This window comes from Desmodus rotundus, chromosome 2 (assembly GCF_022682495.2).
Source record: "Desmodus rotundus isolate HL8 chromosome 2, HLdesRot8A.1, whole genome shotgun sequence".
NCBI classification, from domain to species: Eukaryota; Metazoa; Chordata; class Mammalia; order Chiroptera; family Phyllostomidae; genus Desmodus; species Desmodus rotundus.
Window position 1 is genome coordinate 1,361,516 of NC_071388.1, and position 24,136 is coordinate 1,385,651.

A 24,136-nucleotide genomic window follows, 5' to 3' on the forward strand; every position below is an offset into this window, starting at 1 on the left:
GAAGAATCTGTAGCTCAATCACTTATCGCCAAAAATAAAATAAAATAAAACACACAGAAAGCTAATCATGTGTTCAAAGGCAGAGGAATCTCCCACAATGGATGTCACACCTGGGCTCATTTTGGTTTTTCCCTCAAGATGCCCACAGTGTGCCCACCACTGCTCAGAAGCGGGCCACCAACCCTGCACCCGTGTGACACCCTGGCACACGCATGTGCACGCACAGACCGCAGGGCCGAGGCCTGAAGGTCTCCGGCGGGCAGTTCCTGACCCCGCGGGGAAGAAGCCTCACGTTGGCCAGGCCCCTCACCTCACTTCTCTGAAGACCTCCGCAGTGCGCACGTGCCATACGGAATGTGTTCCTCACAAACCAGACACGCGCGCTGGACGAAGAGCCCTGGCCTCCCCAGGGTGAAGGGCCCGCCGCACCGCACGCTGGCCCCAAGGAGCCCGGAGCTGTGTGACACGCCAGGGTCCCCTCCCGGCCCCTGGCACCACAGTGCCCACCCAGGAGGCCCCGGATCCACCGCTCTCCTCCAGGCCACAAGCCCCAGCAGCCCCTACCTTGCAGATCAGCTCCAGGGTGTCCCGGGCAGTGTCTCCCGGCCGGACGACCGTCAGGGCGGACTGATTGTTGGGCAGACAGAACCAGGATGGCGCAAAGTACTCGTGGGCCCAGATGTCACAGTCAGGGTTGTGCTGGTGGACGCCAGGCAGGCCGGCCTCCTTCTCCATCTGCAACGAAAATCCACGTCGGCACGGCAGCCTCGGTCGGGGACCAGAGATCTCATTCCCCAGGGGGCACCGTGACGACCCGTCCCCATAAAGGGGCCCCCAGTGAAGGTGGTAGCAGCCATGACGGACAAAGGGGACCCCTGGGGGAGGAGGAGAGTACGGAGGAAGGAGCGGAATCAGCGGGGCAGGGTACGGGGGAGTCCTCAGGCCTCACACCTGGTGTAGGACACCCACAAGTGGGCATGCATGAATGAGTGGGCACGAAATTTGGGAGGGAGGGAGAGGGAAAGGGCAGGGGGGTGGGGGTAGAGAGAGACAGACAGCTGATGCATCCACTGAGCTCAGTTTCATTGCGATTGGTTCTCCCTTAAGCCCCTCCCACACTCAGAGCAGAGAACTCCCTCAACAAGAATGTCTGCCCTGAGCTCACTCTACACGTTACAGAGGCGACAATGGGCCTCGAGAGATTTTAAAGAAAAGATGGAGTCGAAGGCCTGCGCCTTTATGGGCAGCATCACTCTCACACTCAGAGGTGACCCTAGCACAGCCCTAGGGGAGCCAGCTCCACGCCCCAGACCCCAGACGAGGTCGGGGACCTCCTCGGGCTGCTGCCAAGCCCTAGCCCTGCCGCACCCGGCCTGAGGGTGGACAAGCACCCAGCCTGCAGCACGGGAGAGACGCGTGCTGTGGCCACACTCAGCAGCTGGTTACGTCTGAGCAAGTTCAACAGCTCAGGCAGGAAACGCTCCGTGGGCCAATGGACTACGGGGAGCCTGATCTCCGAAATGAGCACAGAACTGTGGGAGGCCCTGGCAACGCGAGAAAAACGCTCTCTCCCAACGTGTGCTGGGCAGGCAGCCACGGTCGCGGCTTTAAAGCCAGGCCAGGACCGGTAGACGGGGACCGGCGGGCCACCAGAAACAGGCTGGTGTCACGAAAAGCAGCGAATTCCCAAACAAAAGCTGAAGTGGTGCCATCGGAACACCCACACGTGACAGAGCAGATGCCAGAACAGGGTGGCTGCGCCGGGTGCGGCCTGCCGAACGGCGTTCAATGGGGAGACACCTCCAGCGCTCTCCCAGCGCTGCCTCTGGGCGGTGCTGCTGCCCCAGTTGAACGGAACCCTGGAGAGGACGCGCCTGAGGCAGTCAGCCCCTTCAGGTGTCTCCACCCACAGCTAAGATCCCCCCACCCCCCATCCCACGTCCCCTGGTCAACACTGCCCCTTCTGCATCTAAACTGCTCTTGGAGAACAAGGTATTCCAGCCAAGAAGTGTAAAGAAGGATCTTGGGGGGCCAGGGAACTAACACAGAAATCCAAAGGAAAAATTTGGCGGTTCTCAGATCCCACGCCTGGAGAGGACATCCGCATTGGAGGGGCGGTACTGAGGGCAGAGCAGGAGGAACAAGCTGACTTCAGAAGGGGCCACTATGCCTGGACTGTGGCAGGTCAGCGATTTAAATCCATCCGTCAGGGACAGACAGGTGCAGAGAGAAAGCCACGCACAGCTATTTCCAAGGGTAGCTGCCTCCATATCTTCGAGGACAGAATGCAGGACTCATCTGGGTATGAACATGGCTGGGGGGTGGGGGGGGTCCTGCCCACGGCCACTCTCCTCTCCAGTCACCAAAGCTGCCCGCTACGCTCTGGCTTCAGGGTCCAGCGCATCGAGAACATGGCTCTGAGCCACCACCGGCCATCACCAGCACGGCTCTGCATTCTGCCCTATTGCCTTGGAGTCTGAGCCCAGAGGACCACACAAGGTCACGGCATCAGCGCAGAGCACCCCAAACGAAGAGGCTGCTGAGTGTTAACACCCTGACGTCCACTTAGAGGCTAAAACAAGTGGCCTAGAAAAAAAATCAATATTCTTATGGGCCTTCAGTCAGAGTGTACTGGAAGTCCCTTTGAAATCCGAGCACGAGATGAACCGAGTCGGTGATTCTTTCGTCGAGTATGTGTCTTGGGAGACAGACGTATCTCCACTTAAGAAACCTGCTCTCAGGACAGTTCTTCGATGGTAATAGGGACAAAACAGCGCGTGGGAGCAGCGAGGGCGGGCCAAGCCGCCCCTGTGGGACGGGGAGTGGCACAGACTGCACCAGCCACGACACGGACCCACACGCCTCCGGATGTCCGGGGACGCCCGCTCTTGGGGACAGTACTGAAGACGTCATGTCTCGTGCCGACCCCTGTGCACCTGCTCCCTAACTTTAAAGATCTGGCTGTTTCAGCCGTTAATATCGAGTCTGCTCAATTTTTGGGTCCCAAGAAGCCATGGCCCTGTGTCACGCAGATGCACTTTGCGGTACTTTCCGAGAGAAACGCACGTTTGTTTTTACCTTGCCGTCTGCGACAGGGCCGTCAAAGACTCCCTCTAAAGACTGCTTGACAGCGTCAGGTCCGTCCCCAAACACCTGCGAACACACCAGTGCCGTGAGAAGGACCGCGGGCAGGTAGGGGGGATGGGGGGGGACAGGAGCGTGGGCCTGGCGCCACACAGGCGTCCGGCGGCCTGGGACCCGCCGACCGCGGATCCAGGCGCAGGCTCTGCCGAAACGGGGCGGGAGCCTGCTCCTCTGGCCAATCCCTTCCCACACCTCTGACGACTGAAACAGTTTTAAACAGTCTGGACAACTCCCCTAAATTTGAAGAAGATAACCTTGCAAAAGCAACGAACTAGGTTCACGCACAGCGAGGAACCCCCGCTGTAGACTCGCCCTGCCTGACCGGGTACCTGCCAGCGACAACGAGTTCACCTTTGAACACTCACGTGGCTTTAACCACAACCGCACAGAACAGGTCTGCTGAGAACATAAAACAGAAACTCGTCTGTTGTTTAAAACTTACCGAGTCCTGCCAGGGTTCCACTCCAGACCCAGGAGAGAGCGGCTTTGGCCCCAAAGCAAATGCGATAAAGAGACACTGGACTGTTGCTGATTCCAAAGCGCGGACTTCAGTGAGTCTCTACTGTGCGCTCCCGGGAGCAGGAAGCGTGTTTATTAACTCGCTCTGACAGAGAACGTCAGGACACCCTTCGCTCGTCCTCTGAGTTCTAAACACCGAGAAGCAGTCTCTCGGATTCCCTTAGACGTGGTCGTTTTCCGCAGCCACGGCTGGACCGTAAGCTGGGCAAGCAGAGTGGAGCACCAGCTGCAAGGCCACACAGGAGTGCACAGCGGTGGCCTGTCCCTGCCACGACAGAGGGTCACATCATGTGACACCTGTGCCCCCAAAGCGGGGGGAGGGCTGAGGGTGAGCTCCCGGCCCCCCTCCTGCAGCTTCGGCACGGCCACCAAGCCTCTGGCGCGGCTTGGCTGAGGCAGCACTGACTGCCCCGTCTCCCCTTCAGGTGGACACAGAGCCAAACCCCACGCTGTCCTTCCCACAAGACCGCAGAACACACTGTGGGACACTTGGGCTCCTTGGCCTGTCTGGTCTCCTGAGGTCCCATCACTCACCCTGACCCCCAAGTTCAGGTGACGGCGTGGGGTCAGCAAAGGACCTAGCACGTCAGCTGTCGGGGCTCACTCCTCCTTTCGCTTTGACTCCTAGGTGAGCGATTGGCTGCAACGGGCCGAACGACACCAGGGGCCTGCTCTCTGAGCCGGCCATCAGCACCTCACTTCGCACGGGACGGCAAGTGAAGGTCGCAGTGCAGGGCCTCGTCCCCAGCCACCGCCGTCCACAGAGCAGACTGACACTCGCGTGCTCCTCCCAGGAGACAGCTACCCCGTCCCCTCAGGCCCTAAAGCTCAAGCCACTGCTGGGCAAGCTCTTTTGTCCGAGCCAGGGAGCCAGGTAGCCAGGTGACAGGGTGACACGGAGTGTCCCGGAAGCAGCTCCCACAGGAAGGGAGTGAGGCTGCTGCCTGAGGGCAGAGCCACTCCTCAGGTGCCCCTGGAGCCCAGGGCCCTGGGGGAAACGAGGCCTGTGGGGCGTGAGCACACCACTGGGGCGCACCCCACTGCCGGCAGAGGGGCAGCCCTGCACGTCCGCCCCAGAAAGTCAGGGCAGACCTTCTGGCGTCCGGGGAACCCGCGGCCTCGGACCCAGGGCCAGGGCAGCTGAGAAGGCTCCAGGCCCAGGTGCCCCTCAGCTCGGTCACGGAGCCCTGCCTTCCTTGGGGGACACGCTGAGCGCCTACAGCAGCGCTGTGCTGGTCCAGGTCCGGGAAGGGTGCAGGTGGAAGCCTGGAGCTGTGTGGGCGAAGGGCGGGGGCACACTGTCTGCCACAGCATCTCTGACCCTGTGCCAGCAGCTGGCTTTAAACAACCCTCAGCGTCAACAAAGAAACACACCCAGGCACACCCACTCACCCACCTCCACCCCCAAAGTGAGGTGGGAGCCCCTGCGCCTGCTCTTCCGTCCCCCCGGAACCCACCTGGTTGATGCTGGGGTGCCCCTGCTTCTTCTTGGAAGTGGTGTCCAGACCCCACAGGGAAGAGAACCTGCTCCTCCGCTTGCTCGCAGGCCGGGGCGTGGCCTGAGCTCGCCGTCGCACTCCTATCTCTCCCGTGCGCGCTGCCACCTGAAGGTGCGGGCAGGGGGAGACCGCAGGACAGCTGTCAGGCCCGCTCCCCAAACCCCAGCCCTCCACCAGGCTGGCCTCGCTGGCCCACCACCCAAGCTCTGAGCCCGCGGCTCAGCCCCACCTGGACTCCCAGCGAAGAACAAGGCTGGCACGCCCAATCCCTGCTGGACTCATCAGGGAAGACGCATGAAATCATCACGGAATGTCGATGCCATTTCTCAGAACTCACTGTCCTCTGGTCATGGGTTGACCGCATGCACCAAGGTCGACTGGCCACACTCTAAGACACTCCCCAAATGCCACAGAGCCGTTGCTTTGCACGAACAAACACCAGTGCCTCAGTGAGGCAGCTCACCTGGCTGCTGCGAGTCCACCTGAAGTCTCAGCTTACCAACCTCTTCCTCTGAGGTTCCTCACAAGTCCCTGAGATCATTTACTGAGCAGACAAGTGACCATCGTCCCCAACACCATGCTCGCTCCTGCCACAGGCAGAAGAGCCGAAACAGCACCAGGCCAGGGGCCGGGCAGCAGGAAGTCAGTGAAAGGCCCATGTGGGGAGCAGGAACCATCCTCAGACAGGGGGGGTCTCCCACCACCCTCCCGGGTCCCCCCCTTCCTGGTCACAGGAGGCGCAGAGGGCAGTGTTAGGACAGAAGCCTTTCCAAGGACGACAGGACCAGATAGAAGGTCTGGGAAGAAGGGAGCCCTCCCCCTCGCTAGCCTCGCATGCCGGGGTTTGGGTGCGAGGTCAGTGGAAGCCACATCCTTTGCTTTTCAAAGAGAAGCTAAGTCCACTGAGACACTGGCACACTGCCGGCCCCCCAGACACGAATCTCAGAAGGGGACACCCCGAATTTAACGTGCCACTGTGCAGCTGTTCAAGCAGCTACTGCACCCTCTGAGGACACTGCCAAGTCCTCCCCAGGCCGACACACAGGCGTGGACTTCACCCTCTGGAGCCACGCCGCGTCCCAGGGACTGCAGGGAACTCGGCCGGGACATCTTGGCGGGCCGCCCACGGCTCTGCTCCCAGACACTGAGAGCCAGGGTGCACAGCCAGGCGACCTGGGAGCAGCAGTCTCCGCCCAGCCCTAGGCTGAGGTGGACAGCACACCCCGCGGGGTTGTCAGCAGTGCCAGGGTGACGCCCCGGAAGCCCCCGAGCAGATTGGCAAAGCCCCCCACGTGCGCCAGACTCAGGGACCCTAACGGCTTCTCTCAAGGCCATTGGTGGGGTGGGGGGTGTCCCACAGGAGAACAGGGAGACGAGGGCGCTGTGGGGGGCCTTCCCCTCTCCCAGCCTGGATTTCACGGTGGCCCCCAAGACAGTGGGGACACTCTCGAGAGCCCTGCTGTGCGGCCACACTCGGGGGCAGCGGGGACAGAGCCCCTGAGCAGCAGGCGCGTGTCCACAGGGAGCCCGCGCGCTGCTCCCCGTCTGCGTCACTTGGCAGAGGTGAGCCCAGGCTGTGCGGGGCGAGTCGTGGTGTGCTGACGCTCGCGTGCTGGCGTGACGACGTCAGAGTCCGTGATGGCCGTCGTCAGAGAGGGGGCCAGGAACCCCAAGTGAACGATGTTAGAGGCAAGAATGCCTATCTGGTCCGACAGTTTACATCCACTTATAGAGCGAGATAACACATAAACACACACACAATAGACACAGGCCACCATGTGTTCACACTCACACACACGCACACACCCCCCCCACTACCCATCACTGCTCCCTCCCTTCACGGCACCCGTCAGTGTCTGCGGTGTGGTGCTATCTAACTGCCTGCCTGTGCTCCCCCCACCCCCCATCTCTCCCGCCGGAGGGTGACGCTGTGCACTGTGACCCGACAGGACCCAGGCCTGCCGGCTGCCACAGCCCTGACCACAAGGACAGCGACCGACAGGCCTGCCGCTCCCAAACGTCCGTGGGCCAAATGAACAAGTGAATATAAACAAGCAGCAGCAAGCCAAACTGGACCTCTCTGAACGTGGCACAGCAGCAGCCACACCGTGGCTCTGTGGGCCACAACTGCAGAGAGACACGGGCAGAGAAACCCACGCCATCGCCAACACCCTCGGTCACCAGCCGGCCAGTGGGGTCGGCCTCCCGGGCAACCGGGCTCTTCTCTGGCAGCTCTCGCAACGCCAGCTCCGAGCCACTGGCTCCTTGGGAACTGCTGCGCCCAAGACAATGGTGTTCAGATGAGCAAAGGGGTTGTGAAAAAGAGAGAAAACTGCCAAACCCGACAGGACCGCCGTGCGGGCTACTCGGCGGTAGGCACCCAGACGGCCCGAGGACTCGGCCACTCACCTCGTCAGAGCGAACCGCTCCCCGAGGGCACAGCCAGCCCCTTCGGCTGATCCCCAGTGTCCACAGGCCCTTCTGGGTTTGGGACTCACATGCTCAGATGCCCCCCCCAGCGCTGCAGCCTGCACAGCCTGCCTCCCCACCCCCCAATTACAAAGGGGAAAACAGGTCTGGACAAAGGCTGAATTGAAGACTGTTCAAAACCGGAGGGAAAGGCACTCCCTGGGGTCAAATGACAAGGACAGGAGGTAAAAATAAACACCCGGAACTCAGGCAGAGCCTCCTCCGCTGGGTGCCCATGGCCCGAGGGACAGGGACAGACCCCCACGGGAAGTCTGCAGGGCCCTCTGGGCTCACAGAACAGGGATGAGGACAGAGTCCCCCAGGTGGCGTGAAACACTCTTCTTTAAAGTTGCTGACCAGACCTGGAGGAGGTCCCGACCCCCTGCCCCGACCCCACGGCAGCAGGCTTTCATTTCAGAGCCTGCCCCTCCAAAGGCATGTGCACCAACCACAGACCTGACACAGAGGGAACGAGAGGGTCCCAGATGACGATGGCAGGGGACCCGGTGGCTCTGACGTCCCGCGCGACAAGGTCAGCCCCAGGGGCTTTGAAGAAACTAATGACAGCACTGAGGCTTGAGGGAAACAGCAGAATTATTTTCCCCAACACCTGCCGAGCCCAGGAAGATGGAAGAGCCACTAGAGGCTCGAGACCCGCAGCAGCCCTGACGGGCACCGGGGGCAGCCGCTGTGAACACACGCCCTCAGCGCACCGCCTTCTAGGGAAGCGCGGGAGAGCATTTCTACCCCGACTCCCCTCCGAGTAGGCAAACTGGGATCTGGCCACCTTACAGGTCAGGGTCAGGGTCTCAGAAGCAGCCCCAGAACCACAGGCCAATTCCTGGACTGGTTCATCCAGCCCTGAGCCCACCCCGGCTAAGAATAGGGCCGGGCACCCAGAGGGGAGCCACAGGGAGGCCAACCGAGCTGTCAGGAGAACAAATCAGGATGCCGGCTTTAATAGCTCCAGAAATAGGCCCAAGACTTCTTTGCAAATGTTAATCTACCCTAATTATCTGAATGACATGCTAATCTATTCATAAAGAACATTGAGGCCTCCGGCTGAATCCCAGCTGGGAACAAGGGCCCAGCTGGTGGGCAGGGCCCAGCAGCTTCTGGAACCTGTGACCTGTGCAAGTCCAAGTCCACAGGGACGTGTGCAGGGCAGCACCTGCTAAGTAGCCGCTGCCTTGGATCCACTAAAACCATTTACTTGCCTACAGCAATTTTTCAGAAGCGAAGGGCCAACGCAGGAGGAGGCGTTCGCAACCCAGTAAATTGGTGGGATCACAGAGTGCAGACACCCGACACAGCTGTCTCGTGCCCTGCGCATCCTCCCCCCAGGCCAGCGCTCATGTTGCGCCCTCTACCGAGTTGGGCATCCGCGGCCGGGAAGCCTATGAGGAACACAAAGTGCATAGGGAGATTCCCGACAACGGCTGAGTTCCACGTCCCCTGTCCGAGTCTGCGCATGGGCGAGAGGGAGAGAGAACCAACACACCGTGTGTGAGAGTGCCTCCACCAAGCTTTCCCGTAGGTTTCCTGTAGGTTAATGCAGAAGAGACGTACTTGGGTGAAGGACACGACCCGCCCAAAACCACAGGAGCTACCAACACACACCCCCTGCGGAGAGATCCTGAGACACCTACCACCTTCATGTTATCCTCGAAAGATGATCTAGGCCCCGTCAGGAGGCGCTAAAGTAACGAACTTGGGAGCCGGGCCACAGGAAGACTCCCACCTGAGGCAGAGAGGGGCCACGGCAGAAGGTGCCCCCAGCGGTAACCCAGGCCAACCCCCGCGCACTGCAGCCACGCCCTGCTGGGCACTAACAGGACGCTCAGTTCTCAGAAGCCTGTCCGCGGCCACTCACCAGGGCGTGAAAAGACGACACGGAGAAGATGCCCAGGCGGCCCATGGCCACCTTTGTGGGCCGGCTGGCAAAGGCGAGGAGCCTCTTGGGGTTCGGCAGCTCCCCGCCCTGGAGGCTGGCCAGGTAGCAGCGGTAGCGGAACAGGTCCATCTGGAAGTGCTCGAGGCTCTGCTCCCAGACGAAGATCTGCAGCAGCAACGGTGGGGGAGACGGGGGTGAGCGGAAGGAACGCGGGGCGGTGGTTTCGCCCCACTCGGGCGCCACAGGTCTGTGTGTGGGGACGCCTTGACTTTCCTCCGAAGGGGGGACAAGAGGCACCCTAATTTCTCAGATGACGGGGCTGAACGTTACACAGCTGGCGTTTTTCCGCAAAAACAACGGCCATAAATCCCAGGTGATGAACAGAGAGGGCATCACCCCTCCTGCACCCTCCCTGCCCGGCCCTCGCGTCTGTGGGAACCACAGGAGCACCCGGGAGCCTCCGCCAGACCTCCACCTCCCACCGGCCCATCATGGTCCCCTGTGAGCTGCAGAGGACACTGCTGGCCACAGCGCAGATGGAGGCAGCACCTGCACCATGCGGCCGACAGCCCGAGGACTGTCCGCGCACAGAGCAGCCCAGCGATTACCTGATCCAGGATCGTCTTCTTCTTCTTGGAGTCGGTGACGGAGGAGAGCTGCATCTCCCCCATCTTCTTCATCTTCTCGTCCATGTCGATCTTCTGCTCCAGCTTCTTGATCTCCGACCGGAGCAGGCGCAGCGTGTCCTCCTTGTGGTGGTGCCGCGCCACGGCGGCAGAGCAGGCGGAGTGGATGGCAGTGATCCAGTTCTCCAGCTCCGTCTGGCTGGTGGTCTGGAGGGAGAGACGGCCGCCGCTTAGGTGATTGGACGAGCCGCGCACCGCGCCCTGGTGCCGGTCCACAGACCTGTGGGGACAGCCGCTTCCTGACCCCTGCTGCACGTCACTGACAACACAAGTCAGTCTCAGGTCGGACACACCGCCACCGGCACCCACGGGCTATCCGGGCAAAGCCGCCCCGTCTGCTTGCCCACGCACCTGCTGGACTCACTAGCTGCAGCGGACTCAGCGTTCGTGTGGCCCCAACTTCAAACCCTGAAATCCTACCCCCCCGTGATGGTGGTGCAGGAATTTGTGCCCTTGTAACAAGAGACCAGAGAGCCGACCACCCGCTCCACCACAGGAGGACACGGTGAGAAGACAAACCCGGGAATCAGGGAGCAGCCCGACCCTGGCCCCGCCCTCTGCTCTCCTCACCAGATGCACGGGTAGCCCTTGCCCCCCACCCACCAAACACAGCCAAGGGCGCCTGCTGCAGTGTGAAGCCCAGAGCTCACAGGTGCCTCCCTGCTAGGAAGCAGTAATGGAAGGAGCCCACACCCGTGTCAAGCAGAACATCCTTGGAAGGGTGTGTAGTTAATCCTGCAAAGCAGCTGCCCTGGAATTTACAGACTTACAAAGATGAGGGACCTGGCTGGGTGGCTCAGTTGGTTGGAGCACCGTCCTGACACATCAGAAGGTCACAGGTTCGCTCCCCAGTCAGGGCACGTACAGGAGGCAACCTCTCCCTCTGCTCTCTCTCTCTCCCCCCGCCACCTCTCTCAAACCAACAAACACGCCAACACACCCTCAGGTGAGGGTTAAAAACAGAAAGGCGAGGGTGGCTGCCAGGGTCAGAGGGCAGGAGAAACGGGGGTGAGCACCTAACAAGGACCAACTTCAGGTCTGCAGGATGGAGCGTCCTGGAGAGGACGGTGGCGACCGCCGCACGGCGACGGGGACGTGCCTGCCACCGTGCTGGGCGCATACACACGCAGAGGGGTATATCAGGCATGCGTAACCACAATTAAAAATGTCTCCAAACAAAATGAAAGGAAGGAAAAAACACAAAGGCCAGGAAATACCGAGAGAAAGACACAGAAAAGTGTGCTCACAGCCTCATGAAAAATCCAGGCCCCGGCCCTTCAACCACAGGCCCACAAACCCCTTCCCGGCCAGTCGGTAGCCAGTCGGTGGCCTGCCGCTGGCCAGCTGGTGGCTGCAGGCAGTCCACAAAGAGCACTCCTGGCCGGCGGCCGGTCCACACCCACAGCACAACCCACGGAACGAGCTTTCCAACAGCGCATCCTCTCCCGGTGGCCTTCACGGGGCTGTGTGGGGGACAGGGGCAGAGGCCACACGGGCTGCGGTCAACGGCAAGCGAGGGGAGCTCTCGAAGAGTTTTGGGGCAGCATGCAGGCTTCAAGTGTTCGGAGCCGACCACAGCCGACCACAGCCGACCACCGGCGGGAGCCAAGTTGCCCAGGACGGCCTCCAGGGCTCAGATTCTGACACACTGCACAACGAAAACTCCCCCGAGGGCCCCCCCCGCGCCCCCTTCCTGAACGAGGCGGCTTTAACTCAGGACTTCCGCCTGCCACCAGCCCTGCCTCAGAGTCCTAAGGTGAGAGGCAGGAAGGGGACACCCATGGACCCTCGCCTCCCACCCCCCACCCCCCTCACCACCCACGGAGCAAACAGCGCTGGACAGGTGGCCAGGGCGGGTCCCGGCCCCACTGGGCCCTCGGGTGCTCTGAGCACAGCACGCGCTCAGTCTGGCCGACAGAGGACAGGAACCAGCAGGAAATGCGCGTCGTACCAGCGCGCCTCTGAGTACAGAGCCAGAGGAAGCCCAGGCCCCACCAGGACTTCGGGGAGATCTGGCTCCAATTAGGCAGCTGGAGGGAGGGTCCGCTGCTCCCTACAGTCAGATGATCTATGGTTTCGGGAGTGGCAGGAAAAGGGAAATTCATCTTAAACCAGAGATACACCAGCCAGATCTAGGGACCAAAACTGCAGATGATCCGATTTTACAGAAGCACAGGAATAACTGTAAAGCGGGCTGAACTTTTTCCACGTTAAAAGAGCACAAAGGCGTCCCGACCGCCGTGGCTCAGTGGGTTGGGTGTCCGACTGCAAACCGAGGTCATGGGTTCAATTCCCAGTCGGGGCACATGCCTGGGTCATGGGTTCAGTCCCTGGTTGGGGCATGAATGAAAGGTAACTCATCAATGTTTCTCTGCCTCTTTCTCCCTCTCTTTCCCTCTCTCTAAAATGAAAAATAACGTTTCAAATACATAAAAGAACACAAAGCACAGCGAATAAAGGTGTGTGCTTCTAAGAGGTTTGCTGGGAATGAGGTTCCTGGGTGAGTTCTTGAGTCTTTCTGGTCACTGTCCTCAGAGGTGCGGAACGTGTTTCAGAGGTTTGTGTGCACAGACCTGCTCCGGCTGCGGTTCTGAACGTCTGTGAAGAGAATCACGGACGTCGCCGGGTCACGGGGCCACGGGGCCCTGCCCTCCCCCCTCCCGCGCTCAGCCGGGCACCCGCGGTCGAGAGGACGGGCTCTGGACCCCAGGCAGCGGGGCACGGAGGAAGAGACTTTTCTGTGAATGGGACACTGAATGGCAGCCGGCAGAATGGCAGAAAGGGAGCAGCACTGGCAAGACCCTCGGGGGCAGAGCGGAGGGGCCCCCAGAAAAGGCCACCCAAAGCCATCAGCCAGACCCTCGACACGCAGGCCGTCCCGCCCCTTCCTGCCGTGGCGGTCCCGCTTGGCACCTGGCACTTCAGCGTACACAGACGCCAAGCACCCTGGCGTCCGGCAGGGAGAGCGTCCGGCACCGTGGTGGCGAGCACACAGCCAGCCGAAAACTCGACATCTGCGGCCAAGAAAGCTTCCCGGAAGTCCAAGCGCCCTCAGAGCCACCCAGACCCTGGGGACTAACAAGCTTGCAGGGCTCAGTGCAAAAGGGGTGACAGACGGGAGGGAGGGAGCAGTTAAAGGGAAGCAAGTTAAGCCTTCAGGGTCAGAACACTGCTGATAAGGAGACAATTCGGAAGCTTCCAAAGAGAGCAGGAAGCACGCTCAGAACAGGAAGGACGTCACAGCGCAGTGGAGGAGGGGACGCGATTCCTAAACCAAAACCCCAGATCATTCTAACGTCATTCAAGTAAAAGGGAGAGTGGAGGCATCCGCTCGTCGGAACCGTCCTGTGGGAAGCTGCTGCAGGGTTGATACTGAGAAAGAAGGAGTTGGCGACGAGGAAAGACAGACCGTGATCCAGGAACTGCACCAGGGGGCTGGCGGGGGTGGAGGAGGGCAGGAGGGGGGGCAACAGCTCCGGTCAACCACCTGCCACCCTGCAGATTCAGAAAACACCGCCGCGGAGCCAGAAAACACGCAAACTGGGCAGGAGAGAGAGAGGTGGCCACTCACGACGGGAAAGCCATTCAAAAAGGGAGCTGGGGGGACAGCGCCGCCTGGCTGAGCAGCTGGGTGAGCCCCGAATCTGCACGGAAGGTCACAGGAGGATGAGCAGGGGCGGAGCCGGGCACCAGCCTCAGCAGGAGTGAGCGACAGGTCCGAGCCAGTGAGGAACGCTCTGGGGCGTTAGAGAGAAGTGAGGGGACGTGGGGCCCGGCAGGCAGGCTGAAGGAGAGGGGACCTCACTCTGAAGGTCCTGAGGTCACTGAGCTCTCAGAACCACGTGCTCATGCCGGCTCACGGCGAACGCGGAGCAGTGTGAGAACACACACTGGCGGGGCCGTGTTGGCTGGACGACGCACAGCGGACAGCACACTAATCACACACTGCTCGGCCAGGACGGCAGGCCGCACCGCACCTGGAGGGGCTCCGAACACACGGACAGCGGGCAGCCCAGGAACGGGCTCTGAGCCCTGGGCGCTCGCCCCACACCAGCACGGCCACACTCTCCACCCCTCCCCTCCTCAGCGCTGGGCAACAAGGCCCTGCCCTTTGGAAAGCCGCAGGGTCCCTGAGCACCACGCACTTCCTCCACGGCCTCTCCTTCCGGGGGCTCCCTGACCCTTGTGTCTCCTACAGGTTCAGCAGGACACCCTCGGCCCCTCGGACAGGAGCCCCTGGCTGGCGGGTCGTTCCCGGCAGCTTGTCTCCATTTCTGTCCCTGCATCTCAGGAGATGGAGCTGGGACGAGTCAAATTCTTCCTAGAAACACAGAAACGTTGCCGGGGCTCTCCACATCCTGCAGCTGACCCCCCTCCATGCTAATCCACAGGTAAAGGCTCTGAAGTGCCTGGCTGGAGGCAGGAGAACCCAGGTGCAGACCAAGTCGACACCCAGACCCACGAAGAGAACAAAGGCCAAACGCTGGGCTCGTCATACCCACCCCACCGTAATGAGAAGTAAAGAGGGAGACCAACACCAGGGAAGATCAAACTAGGATCCAAGATGATTTCAGCACGTTCCTTAGCAGGAAAACTCCACGAAGACAGAACCTCAGAGCGGTGTGTTTCGGTTCTGCAGCTGGGGTGAACTGGAACGGAGAGCGCCTGCTGAGATGCGGCTGCGGCTGCGGCTGCGGCACCACAAGCTCAGGGCAGCTCAACAGCAGGCCACGGCTTCTAATGAGTCCGGAGCCGACCCCAGCACTGTGCAGGACACGGGAGCAGCAGGCTGCCCTTGGGCAGCAGCTGCACAGGGCCAGGGGAGAGGAGGCAGGAGGACAGATCAGCAGCTCGGGCAGGGAGGATGCCTCAACAAGGGCAGGAGGCAAAGGAGAGCTGCTGGCACACAGGTGAAACGTGAGGAGAACAAGCCAGCCGACTCGCTGCAGCCTCTGGGAAAGACCATAGAAGCAAAGGAATGTGGCAAAAGTCCCCAGAACAGACCCACTTACTCAGCATGACAAAGAAGGTTCTCGAACTTCTAGGCCATTAGTTAACCATGGAGACCTCTGACAAGCAGGGAGCTGCCCATGCATGGCCTTGGGGCAGGCTGACCAGCTACCCCAGGGGGATCGCTCAAGCCCCACATGGGAGAGCCCTCCAAGTCCCCCCACCCAGTCCACTGAGGACCCCTGGGGGGAAGGGGAGCTCCCGAGGTCCCACAGGCCGGCTCCCCTCATTCTCATGCCCTCTGTCCACTCTGACACACAGAACCAGGCCTGGCACTTTAAGAGACAGACCAGGGCAAACCCTCGGCCTTTCCCAGGGCAGCCACGTCTGACTTCTGCAAAGATGCCCACGAATCAGGGGACAGGGCACTAGTCTTCTCGGTACCTGTGGGTGCCGCTTACTGAGCACCTGCCACCTGTCAGACGCTGGGCCTGCGTTAGCACACCGAACCCCCACTCAACGCGACGGTGTGAACACTGCCAGTCCCTTTTCTCCCTCGTCCCCTTTTGCTGTGCCGCTTGTGCCCTCGCGAACGGAAGTGTGCAAACGATAAGAAGATGTTTCCACGGAAAGGCAGCCACCCTCAGTGAGGCCACTCTCTACACGTCTCTAGATACATCTCTGCGTGATTCTCGACCTCATCAGACACCGTTCTGTCCCTGCCTGGCAACTGTGCCCCCAGGCGCTTAACACGGGAATCAAAACCTAACATTAACATCCATTCCCCAACAGCCACCAAGCTGCTGGGGATGGTACGCAACACCCTCCAGGAACAGGGGAATGGAGGACCGACAGGGCACGTTTCTGGCTTCCAGGCAGAGGGAAGGACTCTAATTAAAACAGTCCCCACACAGGAGCCGCAACCTCCCCGCCCCCCTAGCACAGCATGTCCACTGTACACGCTGCTCCGCCACGCGGGCCATCCCCACTGCCACTGCCCGGCACTCAGAACCCCTCCCCCTACGGCCGGAACCACCGGAACCTCCACGCACAGCCTGTCTTGGCAGCGCGGGGCTCTGGAAACTGTGCTGGAAACTATGCCGGACTGAGCCAGGGTGGGGGGCTGCAAGAACCTACGGATTATTTCCACCACCACTGTGGCCTCCCTCACGGCACCCGCAGCCCCGCACACAGGCCCCTTTCAAAGAGGGCCGCTGCAGAGTGCGGAGGGCTGGGACCAGAGGTGGAAAGCACCCCTCGGACTGCAAGTAGCCCAGTGCTCTCTGGAAAAGGCCCGCCCTGTGCTCCACCCCCCTTCAGGAGACCCCAGTCTGGCCATACAAGGGCACACGGAGGCGGGCATGCGTAAGGGCTGTGTGGCAACAAGAGCTTTGTTCAGTATGGCCGACAGGTGTCCAGGTTCCACCGGCCATTTTATGCCCAGGAAGGCCATTTCGAAAGGCACTCACATCAGAGGCGGTGAGTGTAGAGGGGGGCGCCCCAAAACCACAGGACCCTCCCCATCCTGGGCCGTGACCGAGAACGACCCACACTGAGCGATGATGGATGGATGGGGCGGACACGTCCCTGCGAGTGGCTTCTCCTCTGACCTCTCCGGCAGGTCACGGAAACCCCCACGCTCGGGCTGCTGCTATCGGCCCGGCCCGGCCCGGCCCGGGGCCGCCCATGCGAACTGCCTCACTCCCTCGGGGCACTCGAAGGACAATCAGTAACAAGTGCCTGATGCGGCGGCTGCCCAAGGGCTGGTAACAGCTGGGGCCAAAGAAGCAGCTGACGGACAAAAGCTTAGGAAACTCTGGGGAATACGACCCCCACAGTCCTGAGAATCGAGAAGGTCGCAGTCCTGCACAGGAAACCCCAAGGAGGCCCTGCGCTCCCCGCTCTGGCCGCGCCTGGGGCTCTGCGCAAGCAGACGCAGGGCCAAGGCAGAGGTGCCGACCAGCTGGCCAGGTGTCGAAGGCATGCTCGGACGCAGAGAGTTCTCCAGAAGAGACGGGGGCGGACGTCAGGAACTCTCTCCCATCATCGGCTGACCACTACTAAACTAACCGTTCAGTGACCACACGTGAAAAAGAACAAAGACTGTACCAATTTCCGGGAAGTCACTAGACAACAAGCAGCAGTAAAAACTGGCAACTCGAGCCCTAGGAGGGTGCTGGGGGAGGGCGGGGGCGACGTCAGGAGCTGCCACCGAACGCCACAGGAAAGCCTCGCTGAACCTCACTGACGCCCTCGGAGCTGCTGTGGAGTCACCCGTGACAAAAGCCATCTCGCCCCAGGCCAATCGCTGCAAATAAGAGTTCCGTTCCTCCGGCACCTCATCAAAGTTATGACAAAACCACGCTGAACAGAATGACATCGTTCTAGGACCTGCTGCATCTAAACGTTCAGTTTCCGGCCAGGAGCCTGTGAGACACGGAAAGAAACGGCAAAGCACGACACGCAGGACGACAAGGGGCGGCAGGAGGCGCCGTCCCCGAGGACGCCCAGATGGGGGACTGCTGGGCGGAGACCCTGAACCAGCCGCCTTGGATATTTCCGAAGAACCGAAGAAAATCCTGTCTGGAAAATTAAAGTAGGAGGATTAATCTCACCAAGTAGAGAATATCATTAGAGAAATTTAACCAAAAATTTTTAAAGAACCAAATTTAAATTCTGGAGTTGAAATGCAGAAAAACTGAAGGGAAAAATTCACCAGAGGAGCACAAAAGCCGATTGAGCTGACAACAAAAATTTTAAAATATAATAAAATAAATAAAAACGGAAGTCAGTGAACTCGAAGCAGGTCAGCGCAGACTGTCCAGTCCAGGGAACAGAACAGAAAAAGAACGAAGATGACCGCACCCCGAGACCGGCGGGATGGCTCCACGCACACCGGCACACACGTGACGGGAGCCCCAGAAAGAGAGGAAACAAAGGGGCGAAAAACTATTTGAAGAAATGATGGCTGCAAACTTCATACGTGTGATTTAAACACACACTCACACATCCAGGAAGCTCCATGGATTCCAAGTGGAACGAACCGCAACAGCCCACTTCCCCTCGGAACCCGTGGAGGGCGGTGGCAGGGGAGCGGTATTTCCAAAGCACTGAGGTTAGCCAGGCAGGCGCGGACTCTGTGTCCGGCAAAACCAGCCTTCCAGATGAAGGAGAAGCAGGGACGTTCCCAGATAAACAGACGTGTCCCAGCATGTGTGACAGAACACATGTTCACACCACTCAAACCACACGCTGCCTGCGTGCAGGTGACAGCGGGTGGTTTTCAGGGTCTAGAAACTTCCGTCCCGTGACGGGGCGGTGGTTACAGATTTACTTTGTGATACTTAGTTGAGTAATACATTTGTAGCTTGTGTACTCTTCTTTATGTGTGTTTTACATCATAAATTTTAAAAAAAGAAAAACAGGCTTTTTTTGTTCACAGACAAAATCACTCTTTTATACTTATTAATTTCACAAATGGAAGTAACTGTAGGGACCAAACCCAGAAACTTGGTGTAATAACCTACCACTCTCTTCCATGCCTTTGTCCTGGCTCTCTCCTGCGGGGACCGGTCCCACTGTCCATCCCCCAGGCCCCTCTCTCCTCGCTGACGGTCACTGCCAGGCTCCGCCACCCCACAAAGACCTGCTCCTGGGTCTGTCCCCAGGCTCACACGCGAACACTTGTGAGTGTAGGAACAGGGTCAGAGTCTCGGCACTCTCAACCGCGGTGCACACGGGAAGCACGGAATTCCGGTCGGGCTGTGGAAACGGACGGAGGAAGCCTTCCCCACAAAGTCCGCCCCAAGTCCTAGCAGCACGCGCCACCACTGACCCAGCTCAAAGGGCTCCCCGCACAAGCAAATGTCAGCCCCAAGTGATTAGCAGGTCACCACTTCTTAACACAATTAACAGTCTCGCTTCCGGAACACTGGGCACGGAGATTCGATGCAGCGAAAGAGAAGCGACATGGGGACGGCGCGTCATCTCCAGAGGCCATCCTTCCACCCTATGAGTCCGACTTAGGAGCGCAGGCTGACACGGGAACCCCGACCGCTCAGGCCCTGTCTAAACTTTCCCGAAGTGCCGCGTGCACAGCAGGCCACAGCACCAAGCCCCCCCCCGCCGCAGCACTCGCGCCCCTCCTCAGGCTCAGGCTCCACTCCAGAGCCTCCGGGGGTCCCGGTGTTCCTGCAGTTCCGCCTCCTGTCCGCCTCCCATCACTTGTGTTTCTGTCGGGAGCCACAGGGAAAACGCACCCCTGCAAGGGAATCAGGGTGGGTGTGCAGGCAGGAGAGGAAGGACCTGGTTCTGATTCCAAACGGAGCACCCGGCAAACCTGGAAGAGGAAGGCGTCGCCCGCGGAGTTGCTCAGGCAGAAGACGAAGTCCTTCTTGGGGTGCTCGGGCACGGCCTGCACGATGCTGTCCTCCACCCACACGGCGTGCTTGGGGGTACTGGCGGGGTCGATGCCCGACCTGCCGTCGCTCTCGTAGAAAAGAAGCGTGCACCCTGGGAAGAGAACAGAGGCCGCATGAGTCCTGGGCACCTGCCCCCAGGAAAGGGCCGGACACTGAAGTGCGTGAAATCCAGGGAGGAAGAGAAGGGGCCGAAGTCAAGGGTGGGCTTCGAGGAGGGCAAAGGTCTTAAACCACAGCTCCCCGCCCTGCCCGGGGCTCCCTCGTGCACACCCTCTAGGTCTCTGCGTTTCCGTGTGCGAACACTTTATACAAGTATCCTCATGGGCACATGGGGGTCTCCAGGCTCGGTGGCCACCAGTGGCTGTGGACACACTCCCACTGAGCTGTGAAGAGTGCCGCGCAAGGCCGGGCCGTCAGCACAGCCCCGCAGGCCGAGGACCGAGTGCGCAGCCTGTGGGTCACGAGGGAGGGGACACCGCACATCTCGGGGCCTCCCCAGCCTGCTGGCCGCACGACCTCCCAGCTCGGGTTTACAGGCATCCGTGGCGGCAGGCGGCTGAGTCAGCTTTCACACAGTCCCTCCCTGTCCCCATTAAGAGAGCGTGAGGCAGTCCATCCAGGGCACGCCCACCCCCCGCCCGGACGGCAGGCCCTTGCCCTTCACCTTCACCTGAGCATCACCCAACACTCTGGTTGTCGGTGGAGCCACGCCAGAGACAAATTCTAAATGAAACCTTTTCTTAATTATTCTGTCTAAAGTGAAAGAACCTGCAGAGAAATCTCCACACCCCTCCGCCCCACCACGTTCCCAGGTGCCCTGGCTTTAATTCTCGACACCCCGGCTGCTCAGGGAAGCCAGCGGAGGCCGGTGTGTGACTGGCGGGACCAGCCCCAAGTGTGTCAACAGATAATGGGACCTGTCAGGACGAAGAGGCCAAGGACTCGGTGGCTCTGTGTCCTGGGCCTGGACGCTGGCAGACTGTGGCACTCAGACCTGGGTCACCGAGAGCACGAAGGCTCCTCCAGGGGGCTGGGGGGCCCAGCTGCTGAGCGCCCTCTGCAAGAACAGCAGGAACAGGGCAGCCGCTCTCCCGCGTCCCAGCTGAAATCGGAGGAGACACCTGAGTATTGTTGTTCTAACCGTGCTGCTCCCAAACTCACTGTAAGAATCACGGGGAGGCCTGTTTAAACCACAGATCTGGGGCCTGTCGTGGGCTGCATTATATCCCCCCCAAACAATCTGCTGGAGCCCAACCCAGGACCTAGAACGTGTCTGAGTGAGGAGACAGGTCCCGCAGAGGTGACCACAGTGAAGTTAGGTCATCGGGCAGGTCCTAACCCGGAACAACAGCTGTCCTGCCGAGAGGGGAACGTGGGCCTGGGCAGGTGCGGAGGGACCACGGGGTGACGACACTGAAGGGAGACAGCCACCTGCAGGCCAGGGAGGTGGGCCTCAGTACAAGCCCCACTGCTGACCCCCTGACCTGGGACTTCCAGGCTCCAGGACCTCGAGGCAATGCACCTCTTCTGTTTAACCCCCAGCTGTGGGACTTCATTTTCAGTCAGGCCCCATGTCCAAACTCTGAAAGTGCCTCAGGTGACTGTGAGCCCCTCTGGTCAGGCTGTTAAAACTCAGCACAAATTAATTAAACAAACGAGAGGGCAGTCTGCTGAAGGGGACAGAGGCTGCAGGCGGGGAGGGTGGAGGGGGAGGCGAGAAGCAGGAGGTGAAGAAGGGGCCTTTCCCATCACCCCATCTCACCCTGCCCCCCACGGCAGCAGAGCAGCCGGTGACACAGACCCTCTGCACACAGCCCTGTGGTGCCTCCAAACGCAGGCGAGGCAGGTGCCACGTGAGAGCGCCGCAGCAGGCCCCCACGGCGCCCCCACGGCGCCCATCTGTCTCCCACGAGCAGGGCCACCGCACCAGCGCACAGTGGGAAGTATGGTGCGAGCTGATGGAATTTTCCCAGGTTTGCCATCCTTGCTTCACACCTGTGTTGAGCTGCTGGCATGAACTTCACGTGCGCTATAATAAGGTACTTGATTTAGCACGGTAAATAAAATGTAAAGTTTAATGTGAACATCTCACGCAGTTTCCCACAGAAAGCACCACGAATGCCAGGACTCTGCACCCACGCACACTTCCAACGCTGTGCAGACTCCGGCCACAGGCGGAGGACAGGAGGGCGGGCCTGACCCCCCCGCCCCGGCCGGGCGCTCAGTGGGCCAGGGGGTCGTCCTGGGCACCAGAAAGTCACGGGTTCAACCCCCAGAAGGGCACATACTCAGGTTGCAGGTTCGATCCCCAGTCAGGGAGCATACAGGGCACAACCTATCAATGTCCCTCTCTCTCCCCCTCTCTCATCAATAAGCATGTACTCAAGGGAGGATTTGAAAGAAAAGAAAGCACCCCACCCTCCTTGAGTTGAGACATTCTAGGAAGTGGAGCCACAGAAAGCCCTACCCCAGTGGGTCTGATAACTGAACGTGGAAAAAGGTGGCGTGCCCCCGAAACCGCAGCCGCGTGGCGCAAACAAGCCCCTGCCCCACACTGGCGGACAAGCGGGTCCTCTGTAGGGCAGCTGTGTGCTCCCAGGACACTGCCGGCAGTGCAGCTGCCATTCCCGCCTCCCTTGCAGCTAGGCCTGACTCATTTCTGGCCAATGGGATGGAAGCACGAGAGATGAGGGCAACTTCCCAGTGGCACCCTCACTTCCCCGCTCTGCGCTGGAGTGCGGAGCTGCTGGGGAGCCTGCTCAACCACACAGGCACAGACAAGGCTCTGGGAGCAGCTGAGCAGCAAGATGGAAGGAGCCCAGGCCCCTGGAGATGTCACAGGAATCACCTTACCCCCTCACCAACCTTAGACAGTCTGACAGGGGTGGGAACAAAGTTCTGTCTTGTGTACGACGTCACCACTGTGGGTCTCTGTGACACGCAGCAAAACCCGTCACCTAAGCACCACGCTCCCTTCCTGTCATCCCAGGCACGGAAGCCACTGCTGATGAAGGGGCGACAGGGCGCACCTGGCCCGGCACGTCCCCCAGGAGCGCCCAGAGCCCCGCTCAGTTCCGTGCCTCTGGCACTGGACGTCCCCACACTGGCCACAGCGGGTGAAGCCCAGTGCCACCCAGCCTGGTGTGTGTGCTGCACCAGGGGCCAGGTTCCTTCCCCCTGCGCTTGCCCCGTGGGCTTGCCAACCCACCTGGCCGGTCCCTCCACCTCCCAGCCCTGCTTCAAGTCGTGCCAGCGGCAGGAGGCCCAGGGGCCCGCGGTGCGTTCTCATTTAGACCCAGGGTCGCATCCCGTTACAGTCCCTGCGGCACTGAGCACTGGCCGATGCGCACAGGGACGCCCCCACACACTCAGAAACAGGTGTAAGATGACAGTAAGTGACGTGTAAAAGTGTCCAGGAATTAATGAAAAGAGCGACAGACACATGCACACACAGCTACACACCAGGTGTCCATTCAGCGTGGCTGTAAAGTGGTGGCTTTTGTCACTTGTGGCAGCTCAGGGCCTTCCCCAGACGCCCGGGAACCATCAGGCTGAACCCTATGAAACCAACAACACCCTACCCTGCCGCTGACCTAAGAAATGGCAACTCCAGAGGACTCAAGCCAATGATGTCCCTCCGAAACGGTCACTTCGGGAGGCTCTTCTCTAGCCAAAATGATTAAAAAACAAGTTTGTAAGCGTATCCCCCAAAACTGTCATGGGACCCAGGCATGCACACGGGGGCACTAGACGTGAGCTGCTCCCACAGCTTAGGGGCCAGGGGATAAAGACGACAGAGCAGCGTGGGCGGGAGGAGTCGTGCAGTTGCTGCTCCAGGGACACAGCGCCCGCGAAGGCAGAGGATCAGGCACTGGAGGTCGGCTACGTGGCCTGTGCTTGCGGCACCACTGTGGCCAGGAGCTCAAAAAGGGGGCACAAGGCAGCCCTCACCGTCAGAACTCCGAGCACCACGCACGAGGTTTCAGCTAATGTCTGCAGTTGCCCCATCCTCCGTGCAGGCGCCTGGAGCGCGATGGAGCACACGTGCCACAGGCAGTGGGGCGGGGGCAGGGTAGGGAGCGCCACAGCGCAGGCTCACCTTTCAGGGACGCCCAGTAGTGCTTCCAGCGCCTGCGCGCGGCCGGCTCCACCTTCCGGTTCTTCTTGTGCACCAGGAAGTTCTTGACGGCCAGCGCGCCGGCCTTGCGCACCGTGCCCTGCGCCGCCTCCCGCAGCACGTCCGAGCGGCCCGGCGAGCTCGGGGCGCCGCTGGAGCGCTCGTCGCTGTGCGCCGAGCCCGCGTCCTCCAGGCTCTCACGGTTGGCAGCGCTCAGCTCCAGCTCGCGGCGGAAGTTCTCGTACACGCCCTGGCGCGCCGCGTCCCCAGTGCTGCTGCTGCCGCTGTCGCTGCCCACGAACGCACGGCCGGGGGGCGGCGAGTAGCTCGAGTGGGTGGCGATGGAGCGCCTGGACAGCAGGTCCGTGTCGGTGTTGGCCCCTTCGATCCCACTGTCAGCAAACTCGCTGCCCTCGCCCGCGTTTACATCCTTGGGA

The 24,136-nt window shown here is 60.6% G+C and overlaps 1 protein-coding gene across 16 annotated transcripts in view; it reads right to left on the reverse strand.

The window, feature by feature from the left end:
• Positions 1–24,136, reverse strand: part of TIAM1 (TIAM Rac1 associated GEF 1) — a 204,044-nt gene that overhangs the window by 48,256 nt on the left and 131,652 nt on the right. For all 16 annotated transcript variants that reach the window (XM_071220529.1, XM_071220526.1, XM_071220525.1 and 13 more), the window contains 7 exons: positions 23,682–24,129; positions 19,501–19,673; positions 10,134–10,358; positions 9,505–9,690; positions 5,121–5,267; positions 3,079–3,153; positions 565–735 (listed from right to left, as the gene is read on the reverse strand). In XM_071220529.1, the coding sequence (XP_071076630.1) occupies positions 565–735; positions 3,079–3,153; positions 5,121–5,267; positions 9,505–9,690; positions 10,134–10,358; positions 19,501–19,673; positions 23,682–24,129 (1,425 nt within the window). The remainder of the gene's footprint in view (positions 1–564; positions 736–3,078; positions 3,154–5,120; positions 5,268–9,504; positions 9,691–10,133; positions 10,359–19,500; positions 19,674–23,681; positions 24,130–24,136) is intronic.